The sequence below is a fragment of the Triturus cristatus genome, chromosome 12 (genome assembly GCF_964204655.1).
Source record: "Triturus cristatus chromosome 12, aTriCri1.1, whole genome shotgun sequence".
In the NCBI taxonomy this organism is placed as follows: domain Eukaryota; kingdom Metazoa; phylum Chordata; class Amphibia; order Caudata; family Salamandridae; genus Triturus; species Triturus cristatus.
The window spans coordinates 527,034,118-527,057,040 of record NC_140595.1 but is presented as its reverse complement, the minus strand read 5'-3'; the positions used below and the strand labels follow the sequence as shown (position 1 = coordinate 527,057,040).

Here is a 22,923-nt window from a genome sequence, read left to right as displayed (position 1 = left end):
GTGCCAGTGACTCAGTGCACCGCAAGCCATTATCCGTTACTGATTGACATGTGTGCTGTGGAGATGTTGCGCAGCAATGTCACCTCATGCAGTGTGGAAGAGCTGGGACTATGATGAGGAAGATGTGTCAAGTGTGCAGATGGGAGATGGCACAGACAATGGGAGGGCAGGAGGCAACATCCATAAGGCAGGAATGCAGACTGGAGGTGGTAGTCAAGCCACACACCCGGAACAATTACTGGGTAATGCGCTGTGGACTGCACACGCAACTGTCACCTAAGACAGTGTGGGAGACCTGGGAAGTTGATGCGGGTCTAACACACCCCACTAAATGTGCATCGGGGCTAACACGAAGGGACACAATCCTAGCATTTCCTTCACATGAGCGCGCTCATCTCTAGTGCCCCTACCTCAGTGCACTGCAATTCACGGAACCTCGTGACTGAGTTTCGGGTGACCTCTGTCCTTACTCCGGCTACATCCATGTTGCTGTGCAGTTGACTGTTAGGCATGCGTTTGCTGTTTCCGTTGCACTGGTGTCCAATGTTCAAGATGTTGCCAGCACCAGGCATTCCATGCGGGCTGGCTTACACTCACCCCACACACATCCAGCACAGGCATCACTGTACATGTGGCCCTGCCAACAAAGGGGCCGGGCGCAAGTGCCTGTAGCCAGTTAAACAGAATATCTGCGTGTGTCCCTGTGGTCTTGTATGCATGAGGGCCCTAGGCCCTACGACATTACATTGTGCTGTGTACATCGGATGCAGACGGGTCACCGCAGGCAGCGGGTTGGAGCTTGGACATGTAGGTTTGTCATCACCCACTCAATTCGTAAGGGGAGTGGCCAGGGCCATCGTACGCAGAGCCAACATGGGCGTGTGACTGGAATTTGATCGCTCCTGCCCGTGGTTGTGTACTGTAAATGTGCAACTGCATGTGTCTCTATGGCAGTGTGGGTCCCCTTAGTGTGATGTTGGTGGCCCCTGAGGGGTGATGGACACCTATGTATGTGTCCTGGTTCGCATTCCATGGGTTCAGCCCCCACCCACACCTGTTGGGCCACCTCCTTTTGGCGTGCAGGAACATGGCATTGGGGTGCGATGTGTGGGTGGGTGAAGTGTCGTGGGCCAGCTGTGCTTGCGGTTGCTTCCTGCTGTGTGGTCTGTTACAGGCTGGGTGTTCTCCTCGGAGTAGCTTGGCTGTCTAGGTCCTGGTGGGGGGTTGCGTGGGATATCCATGTGCTGTTGTAGGGCGTCGGTGTCGACGGTGTGGTGGTCCTCTCCGGCATCACTGATGTGTTGTATTCTGTGCTCTGCTGAAGGTGTTGTGTGCCCCTCTGCGATGCGAAGGGGAGGTGCGTATTGACTTTACGTTGACATATATGTTGGCGCATTGTGCAGGTTTGCATGCAGACTGTATGGCATAGCACATTGTGACTGTTTGCGGGGTGCTGAATTCTTCTGTGGGACAGTGTAGATTTGGTCTACATGACTGATGTGATGTCGTACGTGTACATTTCCATTTCACAGTTTCCAGCTCCGTCAGATGTAGTATGTTTCTGTGCATGTGCGGAGCCAGTTGTGTCCTCTGTTCTGCAGTGTTGGCTATGCATGTTGTTCCTCGTTGTCGTCAATGTGGGTGTGCTGTTCGTGCTATGTGTGTGGTGCAGGGTGCCAAGGGGATCGGGCCCATGGACCTGGGTGATTGTGGGTGTGCAGTGTGCTACACCTCGTTGTGCATGTGTGCCATTGTGCCCACTCCCCCATACCCCCAGTCCCTGTTGATGTTGTGTCAGGTCCTCTAGAGCTGTGTCCGTACTCCCTACTCCTTGCACTGTCTCCACCCTGATGACGGTGGCCTGGGTTTCCTTCAGCTCCTATGGTGGCGCTGGACTCCCACCTCCTGTCGCCGTTGCTGCCTTCCTGTTGGCAGCGGGTTTGTACCTGGTTTAGGTAGTCACATCATGCCGGCGCCTATTGGCCTCCTGGGCACTCTGACTGCAATCCAGGTGGTCTGCTAGTGGGTCAGTTGCTGGTAGTGTTCTGTCACCTCCGTGACGCTAGTCTTGTTTTCCTGCGGTCTGCACCCAGTCTTCCTCTTCTCCTTGGCCTTGCCCGACCCAGTTGTTCCTTGCTGGTAGTCTGTGGGTGTTGTGGGGTTCGGGTTGCTCCTGCGTTGTGTCAGGGTGCATCCATGTTGCTACACACTTTGGATTGTTTTTGGTGTATTTTTTCTGTGGTTTTTATAGTACATTGTTCCGCCAGACGCATGGGATTTGCACGCATGTGGCTGGTTTTCGCTACTTTTTGTGCCGCGGTTGGCCTCATCGCATTTATTTGCATTCGCGTATTGCATTTCTGCAGTGTGGCATTGATTTTGACACGGACATTTGGCGCGTTATCTGGTGACTATCGCATGCTACTGCCTTGTTGTGAATCCCACGTTGTCACAAGGTTATTTTCCCATGATGGGCTGCAATATTGTAAGTTGCGTTACGCTACTCTTGCGGTAGTTATCACACGTTCTTGTGAATATACCCCTTAGACTACATTACTCACTTGGAGGAGTTAACCTGGCCAACTTTAAAGATGATCAATATGCTTTTCTAGCAAAACAGGGCTCCTATTGGCTCTACCCCAAAGTAACTATACTCCAGTTTGGCTTAGAATTCTAAACAACCTAAACCCACTAACTCTACCAACTTCCAACACAACTAAGCTCGATAGATCAAAATATATATTCAGGAATACAAAAGCATCTCTTAAAAATCGACAAGAAACTCCCCTCAAGCATAAGGTGCTCAAACCTTGCATACCTTTGGAATAACCCAAACATTAAATACAATGGCAAAACCATATATTACCAGTCATTGATCTATAAAGGCATCTTCTTTCCGCATCAATTAGGCTCCTCAGCGTACCCCATAACTTAATCCGAACTCCAAACTAAATGCTAACTTGATAAAATGGAGTTTTACAACTGCCTTAAAATCAGGGCGGCCATCTCAAAATCTAAATATCAAAGGAAAATCCCACCCTCCCAAACCTTATACTGAAAATGAACAGCTTGGGTCACCAAGTCTCCCATATTTATAAACTGCTATCCTCGCATTTAAACAAAAACATAACATCCTGCTGGGAACAGCACTCATCTAATCCTTTGACAGAGTCTGACTGGTCTCAAATTTGGAAATCAGTTGCCTCTCAAAACATTTCCCCCGTACTGTCACAAACTAAACTATGGCTCATTTATAAGTAATTCTGGAGCCCTGCACGCTTACATACACAAAAGATTCTAGAATATTCCACTTCCTGGAACTGCAAGGAAGATATAGGAGATCTAGTTCACCTCATTCTTCACTGCAACTCATTATCCCTCTTCTGGGACAAAGTGTTCACATTCTTATCAAGCCTATTTAATTGCCACCTGAAAAAAGAGAAACTTGCATCCCTGATTGCAGGATTTCCTAACACAGACTTAGATAGTCCAGCAGACAGGGCTTTAGTGGAATTACTACTTACGTCAGCAACAAAAATAGTCCTAAACAATTGGAAAGATACACACAAGGCCTCGTTTAATTGCTGGATTAACTGGATTACTCACATTAGGGGCGCTGACAATATCTCTCTCCAACACTCACCATGGAGGTCTCCTTCTAAGGTTATCTGGTACAAGTTGGACAATTACTTTTTCATAAATAAACCACCTTAAATATCCTCACATAGAATCCTCTACCTCATACAGAGTGCTCAATCGCTCACCCCCATCGATATATTAGCACAAGACTCAGCGGTGGCTCTCCCTTTCGCTCTCATAATCTACAACCCTACACAATTAACGAACAATCGGACTACTCATACTTAGCCTAAATCTTTGCACTGGGACCACACCCTCAAACCACATAATGCCCCACAACCTGTAACCTTGACAGTTGCGCATAGTTCATACCTAAAACAATATACTGGCTCTCTTTTCTCGTTCTCCCCATCTCCTCTTACCTTACTTAGCTACACCTCTGCCTATTATTTTTAAGTTGAGTAAGTCTGACATGCCACTCTTACCCTGTGGACTGCTATATGACTTTTCCTTTTTGTATTATTTTATGTATTACTTGTTTCTTGAAAACGTTTTTAAAAAAGCTTTGAAATATGAATAAAAACGCAAAGCAAAAAAATCTGTCAAAATTTTACTTTTCTTCAAAATAGGTTTAAAAAGAGATATACTTTTCCTTGCTCAATCTTTTAACAATGCCTTAGAAAAAACACAACCATGCTTCCGTCGGCATGCTAACACAACCTGTATGTGAAGGAAATTGTGGTAAAAGCAAGACAGACTTTCTTTTCTTACTAGTTGCAATCTAACTACCTCCCCCCTATAACCTTACATTAGACCTAGCCACCTACATACCTAAAATTATAAGTGAAATTATTCTTACCTGACCGCTGCTCTTACTTGCTTCCGATCTTGACCACGCCGCTACACCATCTGTAAAAACAGATGCACATCCATGTACGAAGGCCTAACAGTACAAGGGAAAAAAGGAAAATTTTCTTAATTGAAACCAATGCAAAAGCATGGGTTTTTATTTAAAAAAAAATCTTGTTTTATTTTTAAGAAATGTTTCATATTTATTTCTATTTTTAAAAATATTTCGCAAATTTTTAACTATTTGTGATAGATCTTTAAATTGAAAAACATTTTGTTTATTAGTCTCCTACGGCTTACTCTAAACCAAAGTTTGTATCACCGTAGTTATTGTTATAAATTAAAAAATGTGTTTTAAAAATAAAATGTGTCATACAAAATAATCTCAATATAATTGTAAAAATATTTCTTTAAAAAAAAAAAAATAGTCTGTAATAATTAATACCTAGGTATTCAAACTAACTTCCCCAACCATTGCCCCTATATCTCTTTAATAATTTTTCTTTAAAACAAATACTAATTAGACTGTAATAATGAATACCCTGGTATTAAAATTAACTTCCCCAACCATTACCCCTATATCTCTTGCTTCCCATCCCTAAAGGTGAGAGTTACACTAGTTAAAACATGTTTACGTTAATGGTAATAGGAAATGTAAATATATATTACCTATTAACTAATACCAGAGCATTAAAATTAATACCTGGGTATTGATACACTTTCCCATATATCACCCCTATATCCCTGGCATCCCATCCCTAAAGGTAAGTGTTGCAGTAGTCAAAAAGAAATGTTTAAGTTTAATGGTAATATTAAATTTAAATAGGTTTTAATGCATAATAATGAATACTCAAGCATTACAATCAGTACCTGGGCATTAATACACTTCCCTACCCATTACCTCTATACTCCTTGTATTGCGTCCCTAAAGTTTAGTGTTACAGTAGTTTAAAAATGTATATAATTTTAATAGTAATATTAAATGTAAATAATATATATGTTTTTAATAGCTAATAATTAATACTCATGTTTTCAAATTAATACCTTGGTATTTGTTAGAATTGGGAATCTCTGGTTGGCACAGGTATGCACTTGTGACAAGCAGGGACTCTTACTTCTAAGTCAGAGTAAAGGGATCACCCTTTCAAATAACCCCTGCTCACCCTTTAGGTAGTGTGGCGCAAGCTGTCAAGACTATTCTCAGGGCGTCATAGGTTAAGCATTTGTGAACGCATACAGTAATACAATGACACCACAAATGGACACCAGTCAAGGTTGTATCAAAAATAGTTCTTTATATAAGGCTTAGCACAAGACCAGAATAACGAATAAAATGACCACAGTATTAGTTTAAAGTTCAATGTTCTTGTAAAAAGGCATAAAATACAAAAATAGGCTTATTTTAGTCAATTCTGCTTCTTTTCAGGCTCTGTACGGTTCGTACCTGGATGTGCGACTCGTAGGCATTAAAAACAAGGAAAGTACGAGTCAAACAATCGTTGCGGACTCCGGGGTCCGTGACGTGCACGCTGCGGTGCGAACAGAACAAAGTACCTTGGTTTTGTGGGGTCCGCGACGGACAGTGCGGGACAAGTTGATGGGTCTGGGTCGTAGTTCGGCAGCGTATTCGGATGCTGGTCGGGTCGCGGCATTGGTACGGGACCTTCAGGGATACGTGCGGATGGCCCGGATCAGCTTGCAGAGTCCGTGGCGTTCGGCGTTCGAGCCGTACCTTCGGTGCGGATAGGCGGTGACACTTCTCGGCGCTGTACAGCGTACGGGGAGGATCAGCGTGATGCGGCTTCTCGGCTCTGAGTACGGCACGGTGCAGTACGTTAGCAGCGTACGGACCGTACCTGCGGGACAATGAAGCTTGGGTCCGGCGTACAGGGTTCGGCAGCCAGGGCTGTACGACTCGAATCGGCGGGGAAGGTTAGGTGCGATGCGGCCGGGAGGGATACGGTGCGTACTAACGCTTTTGGATCAGTGTAGACACACGGTGCCTGGCGGCAAAGACACGGCTTCGCGGCGGATGGAGTACGAGTCGTACTGGGGCCAAATCCAGCGGGAAACAAGCAAGAATTGTCCAGGCAACTCAGTTTTGGAAGGCAGATGAGTCCAATGGTCCTGGGACTCAGTTCAGGGGGCAAGCTCTTCTTCCAAGCCCTTGGAGATTGTTGAGACAAAGTACAAAGTCTCTTTCAGTCTTTTCCTCTCCTTTCTCAGCAAAGAACCCACTGCAGGCCAATCCCCAGGTTAGGGAAAGTTACTCCTCCTTCAGCTTCTTCCAGGTCCTTCTAGTCAGGCAGAGTTTCTTCGTGGTTCAATCAGGATCTGATTTCTTAGGAGCAGGGCTCCTACATTTATACCAAGTTTCTTTTGTCTTTACAGGCCAGGGAGGCCTTTGCATAATCCCAGTCCCGTTCTTTTCAGTGAGGAGCACTTTGTTGTTGGGACTCTGGCTTCTTCTTTCAGCAGGCTAGGCAGAGACATCAGACGCTCCCCGGGGGTGGAGCCAGCATTGTGGTGGCAGAGCACTGCCCTATTCAGAGTCAAGGTGCACTCCTCCCACCCATCCTGGTGTAATCTCTCTATTCACCACCTGGCAGCCCCAGCCTGTCTCCTGGAACTTCCCAGCCCTGTCACTCAAGCTACACACAAAGAAGATAGCCCTCCCCTCCAGAGGCGGACTGAAATGGTTAGGCACGCAAAGGCTAACTTTCTAAAAGTAGCATTTGCAAACCCAGGATATTAAAATAACCTTTGCTAAAAGATGTATTTTATTAGTCTGAGTTCAGGCATACTAAACATGAATTTCTACCATGCTTCCTGAGCCTGCTAGGATTATAGAGTGTTATAATCTAGCAGCCCATTCTGGCCTATGGAGAGCAGGTAGCCTTACAATAGTGAAAAACGAAAATGGCTGTAATTCACTATTAGGACATGCCACACACCTCAGGGCATGTCCTAGCTTATCCTTACAATGCACCCTGCCCTAGGGCCTACCTTAGGGGTGACTAACATGAAGGTAAGGGAAGGTTTAGGGACTGGCAAGTGGGGACACTTGCCCAGTCAGCATGACAGTACCAGACTGCATGCAGGTTCTGCAATGGCAGACCTTAGACACATTTTACCAGGCTGCTTCTGTGGGTGGCACAACCAGTGCTGCAAGCCCACTAGCAGCATTTGGATATACAAGCCCTTGGCACCCCTGGTGCACTCTACTAGGGACTGATAGTAAACCAAATAAGCCAAACATGGAAGTCAATTCACATAATACATTTTCCCATAGGGAGCACTTGCCCTGTGGCACTGGATGGCAGTGTCACAGGGCCCTGAGCAGCTAACACCAGCACAAAAATATATTGAGGCACAGACAAAAATGGAAGGGTGACCCACGCCAATGGTGCCAGGTCTAATAGTATTATTACACTTACCCACCCATTACCCCTAAAATCCTTGCATCCCGTACTTAAAGGTTAGTGTTGCAATAGTTTTACAAATGATTTAAGCTTAATGGTAACATACATGTTTTTAAATGCCTATCAATTAATACCCAAGGGTTAAAATTAATACCTGGGAAATATTACCCTTCCCCTCCCATTACCCCTATATCCTTTGCATCCCGTCCCTAAAGGTGAGTGTAATAATAGGTCAAATGTTTTTACAAGATTATTAAGAATATTAAATATAATTTAATTGTAATGCCTATTAATTCATACTGAAGTGTACAAATTAATACATGAATATTAATACACATCACCGCCAATGACCCCTTTACTCCTTGCACCCCGTCCCTAAAGGTGACAGTTACACTAGTTAAAACAATAATTAAAGCTAAACATTTATTTTATCATTATAAATAATTTAATGCCTAAAAATTAATACTTTAGTATTAAAAAAATACCAGAGCAATAATACACTCATCCACCAGGTACATTTATGCCCCTTTCATCCTGTCCCTAAAGGTTGGTTTTACTGTAAGAATATTATTTTAAGAATATTTTATACATTATCATATCTATCAACATATTAATACTTCCCAAATCCCTCCACCATATACTTACCAATTTCCTTGCCTAATTACTTACATAAAAAATGTGTGGTAAAGGCATGTGGGGTAATCATCAAACCCAAAATGCTTGGTAAAGACATGCATGGTAAATACATTTGTGATAATGGTATATGCATTGTAAAGGCATGCATTGCACAGACTAACCCATGGTATGACATCGTGGTAAATGATCATCTTCTCTGGGGCCATGCATTCTGTACAGTGATCCATTGTTCTAGAGCAACATTCATGCTGTACAAATACATATATATATATATATATACATACATACATTTATATTTACTAACACTATGACATCTTAATTGCTGGCTCATGGATTCTTTGTTTAGAAGGTGCATGCTGTTTGGATGCGTTAGCCTGCCAGGAAAACAATACGCTCTTCACTTATCACCCTTAATGTGCTTATTTGTTTTATTTTTCTTTCAGGGTGTTGAATTTGTGTGTTTTTTGGTTCACAAAGTAAGGACGGCAGACCCCTAGGGCCTAGTTACGATGTTGGGTGGACATAACCGTTGCGGTCTCCCGACACCGCTATTACAATGCGACTGCACATGGTGCAGTCGCATACTCCAATTTCTCTATTGGAGCTTGTGCTGCGGCCGTAAACCGGCCGTAGCACAAGCTCCCATCGAGAAATGGGAGTTTTTGTTAATCCCTGCACAGTGTTGCAGGCACCTCATGATGCCTGCGACACGGTGCAGGGATTAACAGGGGGCATTTTAGGTGCCCCCTCGGCCCCCAACCAGAGGCTGCAGGGAGAAGGGGGCCCTGCTAGGGGTCCCCCAAAGTCGCTTTCCGACAGGCTTTCCATGTCATAACGCCCGACATGGAAAGCCTGTCAGAAACCGACATCGTAATCCTAACGGCAGACACGCCTTCTTTCGGGATTATGGTGGGGCCTCCAACTAGCCAACTCCTTGAGCCCATCGGAATCCAGCCGGTTACATTTTCGACCGCCTGCGTTGTAATGCGGCTGTCAGAAGTGAAACCTACGATGCGACTCGAAAAGCTTCTGAGTCACACTGTAATGAGGCCCCTAGACTTTTTTAAAGATGAAATGAAAATACGGGTCGCTTGTCAAAAGTATCTACTAAGCAATATTTTGCTGTGCATGCCTTTTTAATTCACCACTAACAATGCAAACCATCTTCAAACTTCTTTTTTGTTTAAGGTTACCACTTCACACTTCTATTGCAGTTTGTTCAGCAGAGTGGCCCTACCACCAGCTTCTATATCCTTATTGCCCAAGATGCCGCTGTGTTAGGAGATTTTTTTTTAGGGCAGCTGGGGTCAATAAACACAAAGTAAACTTAATTACTACCAAAGGCTTTCCCTAAAAACACATACTTTCACCAGTTGGAGTGTTGCCCCAGTTTCTTACCAGTAACCTTTATTATTCCAAGTTCAGATCTTCCTTGTCACGGGTCTTACTGGATGGACAGCACCTCTGGCACAGAAATGGTTTTGCTATGAAAATAAATAAATTAAAAAATAAACTACTAGTGTGGTGAAATTCCTGTTGCTTATTAGAAAGAGGATGTAGTCATACAAAACATTTTGTAAAATTAAGAAGCCAAAATAATAACTTACATCTTTTCAGTTTGCCTTAAAAATCCTGGGAGGGCAGGCAGGACAACTTAGGACTTTGGAGAGGAAGACTTGAACTCAGAGTATTGAAGGCTACTAGTATGTAGCTGGGGCATTACCTTTTTGTTTGCCTTCCTCATCCCAGTCCATACTGGTGAGAGCATACTAAAGCAGTACTAAACAACCAGAAAATATCATCATCCATGAAGGTAATGCCAAAGTAAAACTTTAATTTCCTATACTAACTTGAGATCTATGCAAACCTGCATCCAGCACCATTTCCCAAAAATGTTCAGAAGCACCCCACCAACCTGGAGGTGATAATGAGCCATAAAGGTGTGCGGAGAGGCCCAAGATCATGCCATACAGCTGTCTCATATGTATAAATCATTTTACATCACCCTGGAGACCACTATACCTCTGGTCGACATACCCTATACAGCACCTGGCAGCAGCACATTTTCCTTGTCATAAGCCAAAATATTAGTTTGTTTCATCTATCTACTAATGGTGGCTGAGTAGATAAACCACGGGGTGTGGGGGGGGGGGGGGGGGGGGGGTAGGGGACCAATTCTGGTTCCACCAAGTAGCACAGCCACAGAGACTATGAATCCAATAAATTAAATCCATTTATATAATCTTCACTTTTTAACCACGCTTTTCTTATGTTTTTCTTATTTTATTCTTCTTCTTTTGACCGATCTTTCAATTTATTTTATTGATATCTGCTGTTTTTCATCACTATTCACAGAAGTTCAGGAGCACAAATGGGTTTCCACATGTCATGATTTATTTAAAAAGACCCAATGCATTTCGGGAAAGTATTCCCTTCGTCAGGGGCATCTACAAAGATAAATACATGTATTTAATCTATCTTCATCTCTTCATATGAAATTAAGCTGCACTTAAATTAAAAAAACAAATTCATATGTTTTACACAAGACTGGTATTAAACGTAAACAGTGAGTAAAAATGCTGCTGTTTAATATAACTGAAACTCTCAATATTTTTACATAGGAAAGCTGATAAAGTTTTACCCGTCCCTACTACAACACTCCTACTATTTACAACCATAGAATAGAACTAGTCTACCCCTGGTCAATCCCACCACTACGACGAATAATTATTTTCACTGGTAAATAAAAAAATGAGGCTATTCACAAAGCGTGATTGCTCTTACCATGACATCTGGTTTCTTTACGGAATTTATCTCTCCTTTAAAAACTACATGACGGTTTCTGTCGCACAGTCCTCATGTTACCCAGCGTGCCGAAGCGCGCATCTCTCGTTTAGAAACAAACTGACTGACTCGGCAAAACTCCCTGTTATATATTTTCCCGCCTTCCTCCACTACCTCCAGGTGAGTAACTGACAGTCCCCGTAGCAAGATTCTAAACAAAAATCAATGACGGACTTTTGGCTATTGCATGTTCTTCCTCCTTCCTCCTTCCCACATCGTATTCCCCACCAAAACACCACTTCCCATAATGCAAAATACCTCTTCCCTCATAACCCTATATTTTCCATAAACCCCAATTTAACTATTCTCAATGTTAATCCAAACTAATATTACTCATGATAAAGATCAATTACGCCCTTTTGCAACATTTAAAAACAGGCCTCATGCTTCATAACAACATTTAATCTTTTTAGTAATTTTCGTGGTGTTCACAATTCTTCCAGCTGCTTATAAACTACACAAATCCACATAAATCGTCATGGCTGGGAACCCAGCTCCTGTATCGATCGTCATCAATAGTGTATGCTTTTTTAATTTTTTTATTTCTTCCTTTGAATTGTCCTCTCAACATCATATTCCTCATTGCTTTACACCATGGGTGCAACCTCTCCAAAATGAGACGAAAGTTCCATGCAATAAGCTTAAAGGGGTGGTGAGATGCACACCAAATCTTCCATCGTGTCCAATGGACAAGATGGAAGATTTGGTGTGCATCTCACCACCCCTTTAAGCCTAAACCTGAGTAGATGCCACAAAATGATGTTCCTAAATGGTTTAGTTCTTGACTCATGTATAAATAAGGCTCTGCAAGTATACAAAGTATGAAGCCTCTCCTCCTCTGAAGCGGAAGGTGATGGAAGCAAAATGTGAAACATCAAGTCCTGCAAAATGTGGAAATAATTTGGACCCTTGGGAATAAAAGATCGGTCTGGACTAAGGATGGCCTTGTCTGGAGGAAAATGGTGGAAATGGTCAGAACACAATAGGATCCCTAGCTCCCCAATTCTTCTCTAAGAACAGAATGTCACAAAGAAAGTACCTTAAATGAAAGAAATTTTAAATCAACTGGTTCAAAGGGAGAGGCCTGCAGAACTCTAAGGATGAAAGATTGATCGCAGTAAGGTACTGGTGACTGAACAACCAATCTTTTAAGAATAACACTTCGTAAAAGCCTAGAGACCATTGATTCTAAATGTTGGAATCCATTTTCCTAATTGCTGTTCACTGACTGAGCAGTATAGAAACCATCAGCCCCAACAGAAAGTCATCTCTCAGAAAATCTAGAAGGTTTACCAGATTGGATGCTGAAGGGTCTAAAGATCTGGGAGCACAAAATAATTTTTTTTTCCATTGTCTTGCATAAAGTGGCCGCTTGTCTGGATTGTTGAATCAACCTAGATATTTCCTATGAGCTACCTATGGCTTGAAGGCTTAGCCTTTCAGGCTACAAACCTATGAACGCTTACCTGTCCAGATGTTCAATCGAAAGAGGCGGAGACTCCAAGGGAATCGTCCAATGAGGCGCTGTTGATAATTGAAGGAGGAGCGGAATCCAGTTCCGCATGGCTCAACTAGGGGCAACAAAGAGAACCTTCGCATAATCTGCTAGAACCATCTGAAGCACCCTTGAAATTAGTTAAATCAGTGGACAGGCGCACAGTTGTACCCGCATCCAAAGAACTGAGAAATCATCTACTGCCCATACCTCTGGGTTTGGACTGAGACAGGTGGTTGCGGGTTAACCGTATAGGCAGGCTGGAATCAAGACTTTTCTCCACAAGATTCCCATGGCCACGAACCCTGCCTCAAAAGGGCTGTCTGGATGTTGGATTTGCAGGTAGAGACTGGTCCAAAGTTATCCTGAAACTGAAACCTCTCTCATTAGTTATCAGCGTCATGGAGGTTAGGAGTTTTCAGTCTTCAACAAACGTCTTGACCTGTTCCTCTAGCTGTTACCCAAACAGCTTTTTACCAGCATAGTGAAGATAAATGAATATGCTCTTTTGTCCTGCGTCCGTTTTCCAAAAGCGCATCCAAAGATGCCTCTCTTCAGCGTTGGCTCCCCATTAAGCTGATGCTATTGCACCCAGTGAATCAACGGATGCATCTGCCAAGAATCTCACCTGCTTCTCTATTTTTGTCAGTGTATCAGCAAAGACTTCCTCTTGATGAATCTGATCAGCTGGGGTCTGGAAGTCTTTCAGCAGAGATTGTATGGCAGAAATGGAATATATGCTGGTGTTGCACCATGGGCCTCTTTTCTTCGGGTGCGTTGAGGTGCTGCACGGCGGCCCCGCTGTTGCTGTTGAGGCATCGCCGGTGCGTCCCACGGCGCCTGCTCTCTTTTTGTGTCGGGTACGCCGCCTACCTACGCGGCGGCCTGTTATCTAATAATATGCATGAGAGGAATGCCGCAGCTCCTGTTTTGGAGCTGCGGCTTCTTATTTTCACATGTTGAGGCACTATATTCTCACTTTCCTTTCACTGGATATATATTTCTTTCTTCATGTCTTCTTGGGGTCATCTTGCCTTCCCATGATTCCATAGTTTTCTTCCCAGAATGCCTCGGGAAGTATCTGCTCTACCAATTCAAGATGGCGACCTTCCTATTCCGTTCACTATCCTTTTCCTTATCCAAGATGGTGGTCACTTAATTCCTGTTTGGTCACTTCCTGTTCCTGTTTGGTCACTTCCTGATCATTGGTATTTAAAGGGCTGGATCCTTCATTTCCTTGCTTTGCAACACTCTTCACACCTGCTGGTGTATCCTCGCTCCTGTTGGTATCCTGTGCTCCTGCATGGTGTATCTGTGATTCCTGTGGCCTACCTTGTTCCTGATTTGGTCTTCTATTCCGGTTCAGATTCCTTGTCTTCCTTTTTTCCTTCTGGAGTTTTCTTTCCTTCCTCTTAATTCCTGGAGTTCCCACTTCCACCAGAGGTTTTCCCTACAGGGTTTTACCCTCTTGGGACTCCTTTTGGAGGGCACGGTCTGCTTTGGCAATTTCATTGTCAGTGGCACCGTGGCTTCCAGAAGGGGCTGTCCTTACCTCGGGCAGACCAGTACCCTCAAAAACCGAAGTCGAGAAACTCTCGAACACGCCAGAGCCGGTAAGAACATCGCAAGTCTTGACAGATTGCAACGCCCAAAAACCTGTTTTGATCCTGATGTTCTGGATCTTCCTCAAACGTCACCTCCGTAAGAGTCAGTAGAAGCGACACAGGCATTATTACAGATTGTACAACAACAAGCCCAAGAATTACAACAGTTACCTGAACAAAATACAGCCTTAAGTCAAGTGTTGGCTGCTAAGACGTTTGATGTACCCACAGTCTCTAATACCACTCCTCGTTATTCTGGAGATTCCAATAAGTTGAAAGAATTTCTGGATTCCTTAACAGCATTTTTTGTCTTTTGCCCAGCCCAGTTTTCATCAGATAGAACTACGGTTGGGTATCTGATCAGTGCCTTGTCTTGTCCTGCGTTGGCATGGGCGACTCCTTTGGTAGCCTTGGGCAATCCTCGGTTATCAAAATACATGTCCTTTCTTGCTGCCTTCAAACAAATGTTTCAAAGACCTGGCTTGTAAACCTCAGCAGAAGAAGTCACACTTTTTCGCAGAGGTCTATGAGAAGACAAGGACTGTGTCTATATTGTGGTGCTTCTGGTCATATGATCCGCAATTGTCCAACCCGTCCACCGAGGCAGTCGGAAAACGCCAGATACTGTCCTCTGTACGAAGGGAGAGGATGGGATGATCTGCAATATCTTCAATCTGCACATCAAAAGAGACCTCAAATTATCTTTTTCTTCTATCAATGTTCCTACGGTTATCTGATGGCACTAAAGAAAGCATATTGGCACTGTTAGGTTGTGGAGCCAGCTGTATTTATTTGGATGAAATATGGACTGCAGAGAGACAAATATGCCATATTCTGAAGGAGACTCTAGAACAAGTACATAAGTAGACGGTACTCCTCTTGCTTCCAGACCGGTCAAAGAAATGACACCGTCACTACAATTGACTTTTGGAAGACACCAAGAGTATTTATCCTTTGACCTGATAGCCTCACCTAATCATATCATGATATTAGGAATACCCTGGCTGATCAGACACAATCCTCACATCAACTGGGAGACTAGGACTATTTCCTTATCATCACATTTTTTCTAATAATTCTGTTATCTCACTGAGGAATACTGGTCCCCACAGGAGATGCCTATAGCAAAACAAGAAGCATGTATCTCTGTTAACACAGTCCAAGGTGTTCCTAGTCAGTACCAAAGCTATGCGGATGTGTTTCAGAAACCAAAGTACTTGAAACTGCCCCCTCATAGTGAGTTTGATTGTGCTATTCTTTTAGAGCCTGGAGCGATAGTACCTTTTGAAAGGGTGTACTCTCTTACTGAGCCCAAGAAGGAAACCCTTAGGTAATATCTTGAAGAAAACCTTCAAAGTGGTTTAATCACTTGGTCCTCATCACCTGCTGGGGTACCTCTCTTCTTCGTACCAAAGAGGACAAAGGACCTTCGGCCATGCATAGACTTCAGAGATCTGAACAAGATCACAATCAAGGATTGTTATCCTTTACCCTTGATTAAAGATATCTTGGAGGCTGTTAGAGGAGCACAAGTCTTTACAAAGCTAGGCCTAAGGGGTGCCTACCATCTCCCTCGAGTCAAAGAAGGAGATGAGTGGAAAACCGCTTTCAGAACACCCTTGGGTCATTTTGCCCTTTGGACTAACCAATGCTCCATCTATTTTTCAACGATTCATGGATAATGTGTGCTACGACCTCCTAAATCAAATCGTTGTAATATATCTAGATGACATTTTGGTCTATTCATTTGCTCCTGAGTTACATGTTTCACATGTTGCTCAAGTCCTAGGAAGACTATGTCAGAACAACTTCTTCTGTAAGCCCAAAAAGTGTGAGTTCTATAAGTCTTGAAGTGGAAAATTTAGGTTACCGAATCGACAAAACAGGTATTGCCATGGATCCACAAAAGGTAAAAGCTATTCTAGATTAGCCTTCGCCTTCAACAATCAAAGAAACTCAATGCTTCTTAGGCTTGACAAACCTTTATCGCCAATTTATCGATAATTTTGCCCACTGTACAAGTTAGATCTCTCAAACCTTAAAGAAAGACAATCTCTTGCAAGGAAACAAATGGACTGAAGCTGCTGAGAGAGCCTTTCAGTCACTGAAACAGACATTTACTCAAGCTCCTGTTTTACGTCATCCAGATACAACAAGAAAGTTTGTTGTAGAAGCAGACGCAGATGACGGACTGGAACATCCAGTCTTCTACTTGTCTCATGTCCTGTCAGACTCTAAGAAGAACTACTCTGTTCTCGAGCGGGAGCCATTGGCCATGAAGTTAGCCTGTCATGAATGGAGACAATTCTTAATGGGTACCAAGGAACCATTTGAAATCAGAACCGATCACAGGAATCTACAATGACTTCACAGCCTCCAGTGTCAAAATAGCCGCCAGGCTCGGTGGGCTTATTTTTTTAGCCAATACGATTTTACCATTACTTATATACGCGGGTCTCAGAACAGTCTGGCAGGCGCCTTGTCCCTCTTTATCCGGAAAGCCCAACACTACCACAACAAAACATAATTGAGCCACAATGGATCACTGGCACAGTTCAATCATTCCTAGACAGTGTCCAATTAGGGTATACCTCCCTAAACAAAGAAGAATGGCAGAAGTTAAATGGTCAGATCACGCAACATGGTCAATACCACTACCATGAAAGGGCATTATTCCTCACAACACAAAAGGTACAACTAGAAGCCCTGCAGTTATGTCATGATTCTCATGTTGCTGGTCATCGTGGTGTTACAAACACTGTTGACTTATTGCTGCCTTCTTTCTGGTGGCCGTCGGCAAGAAAAGATACTTAAACCTGTGTATCATCCTGTCCTGTCTGTGCCCAGGCCAAGACACTTCACACTAAACCTGTGGTGTTACTTCAGCCCTTACCTGTTCCACCAGCTCCATGGCATACCATATCCACTGATTTCATATCCTCTCTACCTCCTTCTGCAGGTAACCAAGTGATTATGGTGACAATAGACTCCTTTTCCAAGATGGCACATTTCACTGCTATAAGGAAATTACCTACTGCCACAGAACTTGGAAAGATCTTCATACAAGAGATTTACCGCCTTCATGGTCTTCCATGGAGCATTATATCCGACGAGACCCTCAGTATATATCTCGGTTCTGGAAAAACTTTTGCAAGACCCTTCATATTGAAGTAGCCTTATCCTCAGGGTTTCGTCCCCAGACTAACGGTCAAACTGAACGCATTAATCAAGGGCTAGAGCAATACCTCCATTGTTTTTGTAACTCTACCCAAAGTGATTGGTCCTCATATCTACCATTAGCAGAGTATTCCCATAACAACACAGTCCATAGTGCCTCCAAGACCACCCCATTTTTCTGCTTGTATGGTTACCATCCTAGAACCTTTCCATCTGTTTTACCTGATGCCACTTCAAGTCCTGCAGCATCCTCTTTTATACGACACATCCGAGAGATCAGAAAAAAGGTACATGTTAATCTTCAGGCAGCCAAAAAGAAGATGTAATACACTGCTGACCTCCATCGACGTCAGTCTCCACCATACCAGGTAGATAGTAAGGTTTGGCTTTTCTCAAGGTTTTTGCCTCACGACTTGTCACATAGCAAATTGAAACCACGCTTTTTGGGACCATTCAAGATCACTCAAGTGGTAAACCCTTTGTCTTTCCGCCTACAGCTACCACGTGCATGGAAGATACACCCTGTTTTTCATACTTCACAGCTGAAACCCTATGTTTCAGATCCGTATTCAAGGATTTTGTTTTGCCCACCTCCTGTATTGGTCGACAATGTTCCAGAATACGAGGTGCAGGAGATCTGTGACTCCCGTTTTTTTTAGAAACTGCCTGCAATTCCTCATCCATTGGAAAGGCTATCCCCCCAGTGGAAGCTCCTGGGAGGATGCTGACTCAGTCCACGCCCCTGTACTTGTCTGACTTTTTTTTGGGCTTTTTCCTAACAAACCCGGGGCTTCAGGAGGTGGCCCTACTGTTGCACCGCGGACTATGATTTGGCCTGCGTTGCTGCCCGCTTCTTCCTCACGGGCCGCGATGCAGCGCACGGCAGCCTGCTTTTGCTGTTTTGGCCTCGCGGGTGCGTCCTGCGGTGCCTGATCTCTTTTTGTGTCGGTCACGCCGCATACCTATGTTGAGGCCCGTTATCTAACAATTTGCATGACAGGAATGCCGCAGCTCCGGTTTTGGAGCTGCAGCTTCTTATTTTCACATGTTGGGGCACAATATGCTTACCTTCCTTTCACTGGATATATATTTCTTTCTTCATGTCTTCTTGGGGCCATATTGCCTTCCGATGATTCCTTAGTCTTCTTCCCAGAAAGCCTTGGGAAGTATCTGCTAGACCAATTCAAGATGGCAACCTTCCTATTCCGTTCACTATCCTTTTCCTTATCCAATATGGTGGTCACTTACTTCCTGTTTGGTCACTTCCTGTTCCTGTTTGGTTGCTTCCTGTTCTTGTTTGGTCACTTCCTGTTCATGGGTATTTAAAGGGCTGGATCCTTCATTTCCTTGCGTTGCAACACTCTTCGTTCCTGCTGGTGTGTTCTCACTCCCGTTGGTATCCTCTGCTCCTGCATGGTGTATCTCTGATTCCTGTGGCCTACCTTGTTCCTGATTTGGCCTTCCATTCCGGTTCAGATTCCTGGTCTTCCCTTTTTCCTTCTGGAGGTTTCTTTCCTTCCTCCTAATTCCTGGAGTTCCCACTTCCACCAGAGGTTTTCCCTATGGGGTTTTTTCCTCTTGGGACTCTTTTTGGAGGGCACGATCTGCTTTCGCTATTTCATTGTCAGCAGCACCATGGCTACCAGAAGGGGCCATCTTTACCTCGGGCAGACGAGAACCCTCAAGAACCGAAGTAAAGAAACTCTCCAACATGCCAGAGCGGGTAAGAACATCACAAGTCTTTATAGCTGGATCTGATCATGAAATTGAATGCTGCATAAGACCTTTATACTGCTGCCTCGACCTTCTTATCCACTGCTTCCAAGGGTACTGCTTCCTCTGATATGCCAACACAATGAAAGAATGAGCCTGCCATCAGAGAATCCACCTTAACTATAGGAGGAAATTCGTTTGCAAATGTATTAAGTGGACTGCGCTTAGCACGGAACCTTGGAAATGACTGCTTGTCAGCATTCATGCAACATAACCCTTGTGACTGAGGCATGAAGAGGGAGGGTAATAGAAGGATACTGGAACTGTTCAGTTTATGCAATTGTTTAAAAAAAAAAAGATTTTTAATAGATGCAGTTTGCAGTCTTTACAGTCAAGCATTTACAGCAGCTCTTCAGAAGAGTATTTTTTGTTTTAAAAAAAACTGTTTAACCTTACAAGTCTATACAAACGTCCATTCACATGATGGGAGCATATCCTTACTTTCCTGGGAGTAAAGGTTCCCTTGGTATTATTGCATGATTCCAGATTTGACTGAGCTCTGAGTAATAATGGGGATTTCTGGGTTGTACGATTGTACAACGCAGGTAAATACATCGCATGCCTTTACCACCCATTTTTAACCACGCATGTTTTTACCACACCTATGCTTTTACAACGCATGCCATTACCACACATTGTTTTTATATATAAACACAATGTATTTTTGGGAGGAGACCCCCTACACCCTGCAACTTACCTTAAATGAGTGGGAAAGGCATGTGTTGTAAGGGCATGCACTCTGTAAAAATATGCATGCTAAAAAATGTGTGGTAAATGCACAACGAGGTAAAAACCTTGTTGCAAAGGCTGTGGCCCAGATTTCTGTGGCAAGTTCTAAATCTGGAAGGAAATTGATCAGTGAATGTCCATAATCATGGTGGTAGCCTGAAGGATGACATTTAGTGGGTGGATTTTCCTCTATAATGAGGCCACCATTACAAGGGACGTGGTAATTGATGCGGTAAAATCACCTTGGGAGATACAGATTCTAAAGAGTGTGGGTTTTCCATGGTGTGGTTCTATCTCTCTATTCAGACTTCCATAGGTCAGAATAGGGGATAACACAGCAATACCACTCATTTGCCCCTTTCGGAGGAGCAAAACCCTGAATATTACATTAAATCAGGCCCTAATCAATGGCCTGCATATTCCATACTATTTAGTTGCCGTAGTGCTGAGAGAATCACCTTAAAGCCCCATAATTTCGCACCCTTGTCCATAATTAGTTCTTTAACGGACACAATTTGTTTGTAATTTGAACACGGCAGGATGACAGCCAATAATGCGGCTTGATTTCACCCTAGAGTGGCCACTCAGGATTGTGGCCACAGTGTGTAAGGCTCATCTCCTCTCACTGTATGAATGTTTTCATTGTCCCTTTTGCTTGCGTCAGAGGTTAGTTAGGGTGTGCCAAGCACACCTTTGCTCTTTTGCTTCCTGTTTCCAGTGAGTTGAGTGAGCTTAGTTAAAGTCACTGAGGTCAGCTACTGGTCAACCATTATTGTAACCTGTTGGACCGGGCTCTCTCTGCATGGTCACCCCAGATTTTTACCTTCCTTTGCTAAACCTTTTTATCTTTGGCATTTTACTTCTACTAATCAGTGGTAAAGTGCTTGTGCTCTCCCTTGAAATTACAGTAAAAATGGCCCACACCTGATTGGTACACTGAATTTACTTACCTGTAAGTCCCTAGTATATAGTACCACATGTAGCTATGGCTTGTAAATGAATTGCTACCAGTGGGCTGCAGCACTAGTGCCACCCACTAAAGTATCCTTTTAAGACATGTCTCAGGCCTGCAACTGCAACCTGCAGTGCAGATTTAAACTGCTAATTCAACCTGGCACAATAACCATTTTGCCAGGCCTAAACATTCCTTTTTAATACTTATAAGTCACCCCTAAGCTAGTCTTTAAAGGCTCGTAGGGCACAGTGCATGATATTTAAAAGGTAGGACATGTGTGTTTAAGTTTTTCATGTCCTGGCAGTGAAAACCTCCCAAAGTCGCTTGTCACTGTTGTAAAGCAATCTCTCCCATAGACTAACACTGGGTTACCTTATTACTCTTAATAAGTGATAACTTCAGTTTGGGACCAGAAAGAGAAATGCTGTTTCCACTGAAAATCCGGCTTTACCGTTAAAAAAGAATTTTAAATTATAATTTGTCATTCAAAATCCTCTTTAAAGGTAAAGCCTGCCATGTAACAAACAAATGCTACTCATCCCTAGGCCTAGCTGACCTATGTTTCCCTAGACAATTTGGAGCCCAACCCAGGAAAGGGGTAAGGTTAGACAAATATGTATCCCCCACCCATATGCCTTGCACCGAGGATAAAGGTGACACTTTGAGAACACTCCTAGAACTGTGCAAGATTCAGAAGAAGGATTGCCCTGCTGTCTGAAGAAGGAAGATTTGACCTGTTTACCTTGAATCCAGGCTCCCAGAAGTGACTTCAAGGGTCAGTTGGCTGACGTCCTGTTTGAGATACATGGACACAACAAGCTTCCATTGGTCTCCTTGTCACTGTGCAACTGACCAGCATGAACAGGACCTGAATAAGCCCTACTTCTGGCCTCTGCAGCAGTGAGTCCTGAATCCCAAGAGGTGCCTCATAGGTCCTAGACCCTTGGATGGCATCAGAATGTACACCTGAACTCAAGGCAATGTTTTGGGCTCCTTGCAAGCGCAAAACAGCCTCTTCACGCTGAGAAACAGCTGCCAACCCGATCCTCCAGTGGAACCTGAATTTCAGGTGCCAGTGACAACCTGCACCAACTGCCAAAGAAAAGTTCTGGCGGGACCTTCATGTTGCACAGCCAGTGACAGCACATGTCGACCGCTAGCAAGATGTTTCAGTGGCGACTGGCTTTTCACGATACAACAGTGGCCATGCACAACTCCCGACCTGCTCCTCGCATGGACACCAACCTCCTTGCAGACCCTGCCAATCCGACCAGGAGCTTCCCACGCAGACTTGAGAATGTAACTCTCCCAGCAAGACAAACCAGGGTGTTGTATCGGTCCTGCACTCCACCGTGATCAACATGAACTTGTGACTTTCCCTGGGTCCAGCACAACCAGATACCCATGAGTGATGCTCTGTGCTTTTTGGTGTTATTTTAACCTAAATCTTTAAGGAGCTCACATCTCCTGTTCTGCTAATTGGATTCTTGTTGTTTTCTTGTCATATTATTTATTCATTTTTTCTCTATATGTTTCTGAATTGGTTTTAGATTTTTTGTTTTGCGTTTTCACTTTATTACTGTTTAAGTGCTGCATAAATACTTTATATATCTCCTCTAAGTTAGGCCTGACTGCTTTTGTGCCAAACTACCAGAGAATTAAGCACATGTTTACTTAGTGTCTTTTGTGGTTCACCCTGATAAGGATTGTGTTTAATATTTGAGTGAGGTTTCCATCCTTCTCAACTCATTACCTAATTTCTTGAATAACCCATTACAGATGTTTCTGCATTTGTAAATGTACCATTATTAGCCCTGGATATTTTTGTTCTCGCGTTCTCTCATGTATTCAGTCTCTCCA

The 22,923-nt window shown here is 43.7% G+C and overlaps 1 protein-coding gene across 4 annotated transcripts in view; it reads right to left on the bottom strand.

Annotated features, from left to right (window-relative positions):
• The window catches only part of LOC146776191 (geranylgeranyl pyrophosphate synthase), a 306,512-nt gene that overhangs the window by 212,395 nt on the left and 71,194 nt on the right, over positions 1-22,923 (bottom strand). For 2 of the 4 annotated variants that reach the window (XM_085639870.1, XM_085639871.1), the window contains exon 2: positions 4,439-4,522. In XM_085639870.1, the coding sequence (XP_085495996.1) occupies positions 4,439-4,522 (84 nt within the window). Of the gene's footprint in view, positions 1-4,438; positions 4,523-9,884; positions 9,971-11,270; positions 11,424-22,923 lie in introns of those variants that run through there. The other 2 variants (XM_085639866.1, XM_085639867.1) reach the window with 2 other exon arrangements.